The following is a 9,430-nucleotide window of genomic DNA, read 5'->3' on the forward strand; positions in this document are numbered from 1 at the left end:
GCGTTAGAAAGTCCGTCGTCAGGCGACTGACAATCCGAGCAGTGGTCGTGCTCGCTGTCGATCTTTTTATTCATATTGAATCCTCGATCGAAACTTAAAAAAAAACAAAGAATAAAAGTTAGAAGCGTGTCGCAGGAAGGAAAAAGTAAGTGATAAAATTCCAGATAGCCAAACTTGCCAAGATCATATTTTGCAAATTGTGCACTACATAATATATTCTGATATAATCTTGGCAATAGGATAACATGATCTGCCGTTTCAAATAATGGCGACAAAAAAACGACAAAAACCAAGCAGGGTCTGCATCATGATATGATGGCAGAATGTTATAAAAATTAAAACTGACCTTGCTGGCATTAAAATGGTAGAAGTTGAGCATGATATGAGCTCGTTATGAATCGACAAAGAAGTAATCAAAATGTAGCATTAAATATCCAGGTAGCACATGTTCGTTTTATAAACGTTATCTCTAAACGTATCCAATATTTTTTAACCGTGAAGCACCAATAAAAAACACGTTTCCAGAGAAACATTTTTAAAATCATGGTTTAAGAAACGTATTTTTACGTTTCTATAAATAGAACAAAAATTAATTTTTTAATTTAAAATTATATATATATATATACATTACACACATTATTAAGACTGTATTTATTAAGACGATCTCCAGATAGCACAGAAAACTATAAAAGATGACGAAAAGATGTCTTTTTTAAGTTATCTTTCTAACAAGGCTAAAAGACGTCTAAAAGGATATCTTTCTACCTACAAAGATGTTTCTACCTTTTGAAAGATGTTTTCTAAAAAAGTCATAAGTAATTTTAAAAACGCTCAGCGTATGAGCGCGCGCCGCATATAGCGTTTTTAATTAATAGTTCAATAATTATTGCGCTAATCGTAAAATGATACAGGACTTTTATGTTCAATTTGACCTGCTCTATCTGCCCTAGAGAGTTAGGGCGATTATTACCGGACATCTTACAGATATGTATAATATTATTCGCTAAGCGTTTTTAATTAATATTTTAATAATTATTGCGAAAATCGCAAAATGACCTAATATACTTCTTTGTTCAGTTCACTGTACTCTATCCGTTTACGAGCGTTGGCTCGTTAGTTATTAGACACCCTGTATATGTATGTATATAATTTTAAATTTAAAAAATTAATGTATTTTTAATTTTAGGTATTAGAAATTTCGATTTTGTGCTTCAAAGAGACAATAAAACGGACTACTTTCAATTTATCCAACTAGATGCAAATAATCTATTTTAATCATGCTCTGAATCTCTTGTCGAGATAACGTCAGAAGTCAAACTAACAAAAAAGACATACTTTAAATTATACTTTTAGTACCTGTTCTTTTAGGTTTTATATACATGTTATGAAAACTTGAATACGAGTTATAGTTAAGTCTGAACACGCCACGTAGCGGCAAACAAAGGAACACGTATATTATAAAATAGATCTTTTTTGTCTTGTCGAAAAGATTATCAAAAAGACATCTTTTCGTCGACTAAAATTACTTATAACTTTTTTAGAAGATATCTTTTAGACATTTTTCAAAAGATGACTTTTGTCCTCCACCCGCGTTAGCTCTTGATTGTCTTTATTATGTTTAATTTAAATTATATATTATTATAGAGCCTAGAATTAGTATATTCTTTTAGTGTTCCAATTACTATTCCCGTTGAATTCATAAAGTTTACATTTATGGAAATGGAAAAATACTATATGAATACTATATGAATACTATTTGAATACTATATGAATACTATATATATATATATATATATATATATATATATATATATATATATATATACATATATTGGGTTGTCCGGAAAGTTCGTACCGATTTTGAAGGAAAATTGAAACGCAGGAGATTTAAATTTTAGTATACATTTATTAAATTATATAGGTGCCATTCTATTCTACAACCTTTCTCCATCTTTCAGGCAACTTGAAAATTCCGTCCTTCCAGAATCTCTCAGGTTTTTCAGCGAAAAACTTTTCTACGTGATTTTTTATCTCGACCAAAGAGTTGAAGTTTTTTCCATTAAGGGAATTTTGTAATGATCGAAATAGGTGGAAATCAGAGGGCGCGAGGTCTGGTGAATATGGTGGATGGGGTAGAACATCCCAACCGAGCTCCAACAACTTTTGTCGAGTTATCAAAGACACATGAGGCCGCGCATTGTCCTGATGAAACACGACGCCCTTCCGATTCGCTATTTCTAGACGTTTTTGTTCAATTGCTGTCTTTAATTCGTCTAATTGGGAGCAATACTTCTCTGAATTTATCGTCTCGTTGTTTGGTAAAAGCTCATAATACAGGATCCCTTTCCAATCCCACCAGACACAGAGCATGACCTTCTTTGGATGAAGACCGGCTTTTGGGGTGACTAAAGGTGGTTCATTCCGCTTTCCCCAAGATCTTTTTCGCTCAACATTATTATAAATGATCCATTTTTCATCCCCCGTCACTACTTGCTTCAAAAATGGTGTCTCCTCGTTGCGTTTATAGAGCGAGTCGCAAATGGAAATGCAATTCATCAGATTTTTCTCCGTTAAATCGTGGGGAACCCATACATCAAAACAACAGTTTATGTAGCCAAGCTTCACAAAATGCTCGTGGATGGTGGATTTTGACATATTTAACATTTCTGCTAATTTACGTGTCGTATAGCGTGGGTTATTCTCGATCAGTGTTTTAATCTGATCTTCATCTGTGGTGGAGGGCCTACCCGGGCGTTCTTGATCTTTAAGGTTAAAATCACCAGCTTTAAACCTAGCAAACTACTTCCGCACAGTTCTTTCAGCTACAGCACTTTCGCCATAAATAGCGCATATCTTGTTTGCCGCTTGTGTGGCATTTTTGCCTTTCCGGTAAAAGAAAAGCATTAAATACCTAAAATGCACTTTGTTTTCTTCCATATTCAAAGGCGTATAAAACTGACAAAAATTAACGTATCGTAACCAAATTTTTTTCCAAATATGCCTGAAGTACCGTCTTTTACGATATGTACGCATGTCATTTGTTTTCAATCGTTCTGATATATTCAGACCTGTCCTTACGCTACCTACCAAAAATCGGCGCGAACTTTCTGGACAACCCAATATATATATATACTAATTTATTTTCTTACTTTGCATTATTAAATACGTCACATTATTCCAAAAGTACCGAGACAAAAAACGTAGTAACAGAAGAAAATGTAATAATAAATATTAAAATTCTAGAGAAAAGAAAAAATTTTTTTTTTATTTATAAACATGTGATGTATTTAGTATATCCAAATGAGAGAAATATAAGTCACAAAGTGCGATAATATAAAAATATTTTTTTTATTTTCGTATCATTTTATTCCATATTATTTAAAGCTTTGTCTTTAAAATTACAATATCTTAACTTTTTTTGTTACGCTATCTTTCATAGCTCGTACTTATTTTTATAGTATCATTTATGTCTTTATTATATTTTATACTTGCTTATATATATATGCTATATATATATAACAATTTTAAAGGCCAAGCTTTAAATAATATGAAATAAAATGATACGAAAATAAAAAAAATATTTTTATATTATCGCACTTTGTGACTTATATTTCTCTCATTTGGATACACTAAATACATTACATGTTTATAAATAAAAAAGAAATTTTTTCTTTTCTCTAGAATTAATATTTATTATTACATTTTCTTCTGTTACTACGTTTTTTGTCTCGGTACTTTTGGAATAATGTAACGTATTTAATAATGCAAAGTAAGAAAATAAATTAGTATATATACTATTATGTGTATTAATGTGTAACGTATATTTTTTTATTAATAAATTAAGTGCTTAGTGACATATTACATACAATAACATATTACTATACAGTTCTTATCATATGGAATAAATAATTGTTTATGATAGAGAGAAAGAGAGAGAAATGAGGAAGAAAAGGGAGAAAGAAAAAAAGAGGTGAAGAAAAGACAAGGGAAAGAAAAGGAAAGAAAGGAAGGAAAGAGAGGAGAAGAAAGAGAGGGAAAAAAGAGAGAAAAAAGAGAGAGAAAGGTTTAGATTAGGAATATAAAAGAGTAGAGAAATAAAAGCTGAACACTTTATTATTAAAAGAGTTTTAAAGACATTTGGAAGCAAATGGAGAGAGTTGTAAACTACATATTTTGGCCATGTTTATTATAAAATATTGTTCACTCATGCGACATTAGTTCCATTTTTTTATTTTATTCCATATTGCTTAGAGTTTTTATATGTATAAGATATATGTTACATATTTTACATAAATTTGCTAGAAAATTGGAACAAATTATTGTCGGGCAGTGTTCATCGTCTAATTAATCTTCTACGATCTGCAATATTGAGAACTAATTTACTTTGTTAACTGTTACAGACTTTACAGGAAAGGCGTACATTGCACAGTGTTGCTGGACGGGCCGAGTTTTTCTGCGCATGCACATGTGTAGAAATACGCGGCCTGTCTAGCAACACTGATATTGCATGGTGAAAAGAGGAAGCGGATCAGAAGAAGCTATAGCGGAGTGATTTGAGACCGGAGTCCGGAGTGATGAAGACATCAAAAAACCAATCGGCACTTTTCAGTGTCAATTAGAACTTTTCATTGGCTTTTAAATAAGCACTGAAAAGTGCCATTTTAAATTTTAACGATGGAGTACCACTTGATTCGCTTTATATCGGCACTTTTCAGAGCCATTAACAGGAAAATCACTTTTGTTTATATTGGCACTTTTTAGAGCCATGACTAAAAAATGCATTATATATATATACATTTTAATCTATGCACCCAAATTTCTTTGTACCTAAGACAGATACGGAAAAATGGTTCAGACAAAAGTTGTTCAAGATAATGGGGGTCACCTATCTGTGTAACTAGCTTTGACCTTGAGACTACTTTTCAAGGTTATTTGAAGGTCAGAGTGGTTTTTTTAAATGGGAACCCCTATTTTTGACACCGGATTCGAAAAGAGCGGAAAATTTTACGTCTGAAATGATATGCTGAAGTTTGTTTTCGTGACCTTGAGAAAGTCAATTTAAGGTCAAATGCTAAATAACTGCTTGGTAGCTGTTTATTTAAATTTTCTGGCGGAATAAACGTTGTGAAGGTACCTTTATAAGAAAGATCGAACTGGAATGTGACAACAACCTCAACAATGTTGACCTTGACGTCATTTTTCAAGGTCATTTAAAGGACAGAGTGATTTTATTAACGAGAAACTGTTTTTGATATCGAATCAAGAAAAAATGAAAAATTTAACGTTTTAAGGTTTTTCATAACATAAAAAGGCCATTTAGTGTTTCTTATTCCACAAGCTCTTAGTAGCTGTTGCTTTAAATGAGTTAACCTTACTTTTAGCGTTACCCGGAAACAACGACGTGGACGTAGTAAGTTCTGTTTCCTTTGGGGTGCTTGATTAAAGTGAGTCTCCTTACCTCTCACTATCGTTACGATTATAACTTTAACCACGAAGCAAATGTTCGAAGTTGCCTCTATTTGTTTCAAGGCACAAAGTTAAACGCCTTTGAAAATGGCGTACGGTGTTTTCCAAAGTCAGCCTGGGAATTGCTGTGCATGTTCGACGAATGCGGTTTTGCATGTCAGCTCTAGTTGTGGGTCGTTGTTGAAAAATAACATTCTTTAAATAGCCCCACAAATAAAAATCTGGAGGTGTGAAATCAGGTGAGCAAGGAGGCCAGTTAACTGGATCTCCTCGTCCGATCCATCTTTCATTATAATTTTCATTTAAAAAGTCCTGTACGATTCGTGCGAAATGTGGTGCTGCACCATCGTGCTGAAACCACATTCTTCGTCTTGTTTCAAAATCAACATTGTCCAATAATTCTGGCAACCGATCTCTTATCAACTCGAAGTAGCTTTCTCTATCAACATTTCGCTCAAAAGGTAAGGACCAATTAAATATCCATTTACAATCCCACACCATACCATAAGGCTCCAACGATTTTGATGGTCTACAGATCGATGCCAATGAGGATTCTCGTCTGACCAATAATGGCAATTGTGCCTATTCAGTTGTCCGTCACTATAAAATGTAGCCTCATCTGAAAAAAGCACAAACCTGAAAAAATCTGGATTATTTTCTATTATTTGCAAAGCCCATTGGCAAATTCAATACGCAGTTGAATATGACGTTACTTTAATTCTTGCACTAACGTTATGTGATAAGCGGGATATCTAAGGACTTTTATGATTCTTAAAAATGTTCTTCTTGGTATACCAATTTCTTTTTCAACTTGGCGACTATTGATATGAGGGTCAAGATGAACAGCTGCAAGAATAGTTACAACACGAGGATCATTTTCGTTGTACTCGTGGCGCCTACGTTGGCGAGTAAGATGTCCATCACGAGCTCTTCCAGTTAAGCTGCGTATTGTCATATCACTAGGGTGTCTTCTATCTGGAAAACGTTCAGCATAACGCCTTGCTGCAGCACGATAATTGTTATTACATTCTCCTAAAACCATTATCATATCAACAATTTGATTGGGAGTATAGTCAGTCATTTTTAAGACTTTACTTAATTTCAATACGACTGAGATAATGAAATGTTAATCGAAATTAAACAGACTTACAAAAAATGAGAAATATCAAATAATTACGTGTCAGTAATTCATTTGCTCCCCCTTCCTCCTAGCCCTGCTCCCTCTGATCACTCTACTCTCTACCCCTCCTTGTAACCTCATAAAGTACTCTCTCCATTTCTCTATCCCAATCTCTTCAATCACTCTCCTCTTTCCCCTCTTCCTCTCCATATTCACTAGCTCCCACACCTCCCCTTCTTTCCTAACCTCTTCTGCTTTCTTCTCCCATCTTTCATTCTCTTCCCTCTTTTTCCTCTTACACAACTCATTATATTCCCTCTTCTTACTCTTGTATCTCTTTCCCTCATCCCCCTCCCTACGCCACTCCTTCAACTCTTTCCTCACCTCCTTTTTCTTCTCCCTACATTTCTCATCCCACCATCCTTCCTGCTTTCTCTCCCTTCCTCGTCTTCTCTCCTCCGTTTCTCTTATCGCCTCTTTTATTCTCCCTTCTATTTCCTCCCATCCCTCTCTCCCTTCTCCTCCCTGTTCTAATTCCCCCAACCTCTCCAACGCTACTCTAAACCTGTTCCTTCCCTCTTAATCCCATACCCCCTTCCCGCTCCTCCCTCCTCCTTTTCTCCTTTCCTTTCGTCTTTCTTCTCCTCTTATCCAAACTTGTAACGGATGATGGTTAGAATCTATCTTATCCCCCACTTTTAATATCCCCACTTTTTCCTCTACTTCCCCGTCCCCTATCACGTAATCAATTACTGTATCCTCCTTTCCCCGGTAAATGTAAACTCCCCTCTCTCATCCCCTCTCAACCTCCCGTTAAGTATTCCCATTCCTCATTCTTCCAGAAACTCTATTATCTAGACAGATGATAGAGAAGGCAGACGCCTTCCCTATTCCTCTTCTTATCTTTCGATCTCCTTCCTCTCTCCTCTTCCTCTCCTCCGTCCACTCTTCCTCCCTCCTCTGCTGTCCTTGCATTGAAATCCCCCCCTATTATCGTTTTCACTCCCTCCTTTTCCATTCTTATCCACTTTTCCAATTCCCCTGTCATCTTCCCCACCCCCTCCCCCACGTACACTTCTATCACCCTCCATTTCTCTTCCCCCCATCTCAACCTGCCCACCATCATACCCTCTGTTCCTCCCTCTATCTTATTTCTTTTCTCTACATACTCTCTCCTCATCCCCATCAACATACCCCCCTTCGGTCTTCTTCTCTTCCCCTCTCTCTTCGCTATCTGTATCTCCCATTTTAACTCTCTTGGCAATTTCCTTTTCACCCTCTCCCAGTCCTTCTCGTCCACCCATGTTTCTGATAACACTACTACATCCCATAATCTCAAATTTCTCCAGAAATCCTCATCTTTCTTTCTTAATCCTGCCACATTCCAAAACACCGCTCTCCATCCCCTCTCCTCTCTTATTTTCCCTTCCCCCCTCCCTCCTCTCCCTTTTCCCTCTCTCTCCCGTTCCTCCCTTTCTCTACCTTGCACCCTAATTTTTCCCCTACTCCTCCTTTCTGCTCTTCCCCTCCTCATCTACCAACCTTTCCTTCTCCTCCACTCATCTTCACCACCTGTCTTCTATCATTATCCTTCCATACCCCAATCTTATCCTCTTCCCCACATTCTCCTCCTTTCTCGCAATCTCCTCCAGTTTCCACCTCATCCTCCTTTCCATCCACGTCCAGTCATCTAATATTCTCTCCTTCCTCCCCCTCAGCCCACTCTTCTTCTTCCATACCTCCCTTCTTTGCTCCTCATTCTCGAACACTAACACCATTTCCCTGCCCTTCTCTCTGTCTCCCCCTAGCCTTTTTACCTCTTTAACCCTCGCCTCTGTCCCTATATCTCTTATTATCCCCTCTACCACCTTTTTTCTTTTTCCTTCTTTAACTTCTACTCCTCTTATTATTATATTTCTCCTTTTCTCTCTATCCACCATCTCCATCCTTCTTTCCATCTCTTTCATCCTTCTCTCTATCTCCCCTCCCTCCTCTCTTTCCTTTCCTCTATCTCCTCCTTCCCCTTTCTCCCTGTCCTTCTCCAGCTCCATCACCCTCCTCTCTAATCCCATAATACAATCCTTCAACTCCTCTCTTTCCTCCTTCCTCTCTTCCATCCTTCTCAATTCTTTTCTCATCTCCTCAATCCATCCCTTCATTCCCTCTTTCATCACCTTCTCCATTTCCAACCTCCATTTCCTCATCATCTCCTCCCATCCTCTCTCCTCTTTTTTATCTAAAGATCTAACCGTCTTCCTGCTTTTTAAAAATATACCCTCTTTGTTTCCCTCTCAGTCCTCCCTCTTCCTCTTTATCCACTCTTTTATATTCCCTTCACTTCCTCTTCTCTCCTTCCTAAACTTCGTACTCTTCCCTATTCCCTCTGTCATTCCAAATTTCTCTCTGTCCAATTACGCCCTCTACATCTATGCCTTATACGCTCCCTATCCACTTGCTATCCACTTGCTATCCACTTGCTATCCACTTGCCTTTCGCTATGCTTCCTCCTCTATGTCTAAATCCCTGTCTACTTGCCCTTCTCACTATCTCTACTTTCTATGCCCTGACTCTTATTTTATTATAATAATTATATTATAATAATAAATATTATGTTAATTATATTAATTATATTATAATAATAAATATTATATTAATTATATTAATTATAGTTATTTTATTATATTTAATTTAAACATTTTATTTGGTGTCGTTTAAATTATTTTCAAGCCGATAAAGTGCAAAATAAAAATCTAATATTTTATTCAATAAAATGTTCATATTTAGCATTTCCGAAAGAAATAACCTAACCTAAACCTATTTCCATTTAAAATCAAAATTTGATTT

The 9,430-nt window shown here is 36.0% G+C and overlaps 1 protein-coding gene and 1 pseudogene across 1 annotated transcript; both read right to left on the reverse strand.

Annotated features, from left to right (window-relative positions):
- Window positions 1-1,929: 1,929 nt before the first annotated feature.
- LOC140671332 (histone-lysine N-methyltransferase SETMAR-like) lies at window positions 1,930-2,664 on the reverse strand. The gene has a single exon (XM_072902591.1). It carries the CDS (start codon window positions 2,662-2,664, stop codon window positions 1,930-1,932), a length of 735 nt encoding a protein of 244 aa, XP_072758692.1.
- A 2,820-nt stretch (window positions 2,665-5,484) lies between these two features.
- Window positions 5,485-6,547, reverse strand: LOC140671333 (uncharacterized; annotated as a pseudogene).
- Window positions 6,548-9,430: the final 2,883 nt, after the last annotated feature.

Source organism: Anoplolepis gracilipes, chromosome 11 (genome assembly GCF_047496725.1).
Source record: "Anoplolepis gracilipes chromosome 11, ASM4749672v1, whole genome shotgun sequence".
Classification (NCBI taxonomy): Eukaryota; Metazoa; Arthropoda; class Insecta; order Hymenoptera; family Formicidae; genus Anoplolepis; species Anoplolepis gracilipes.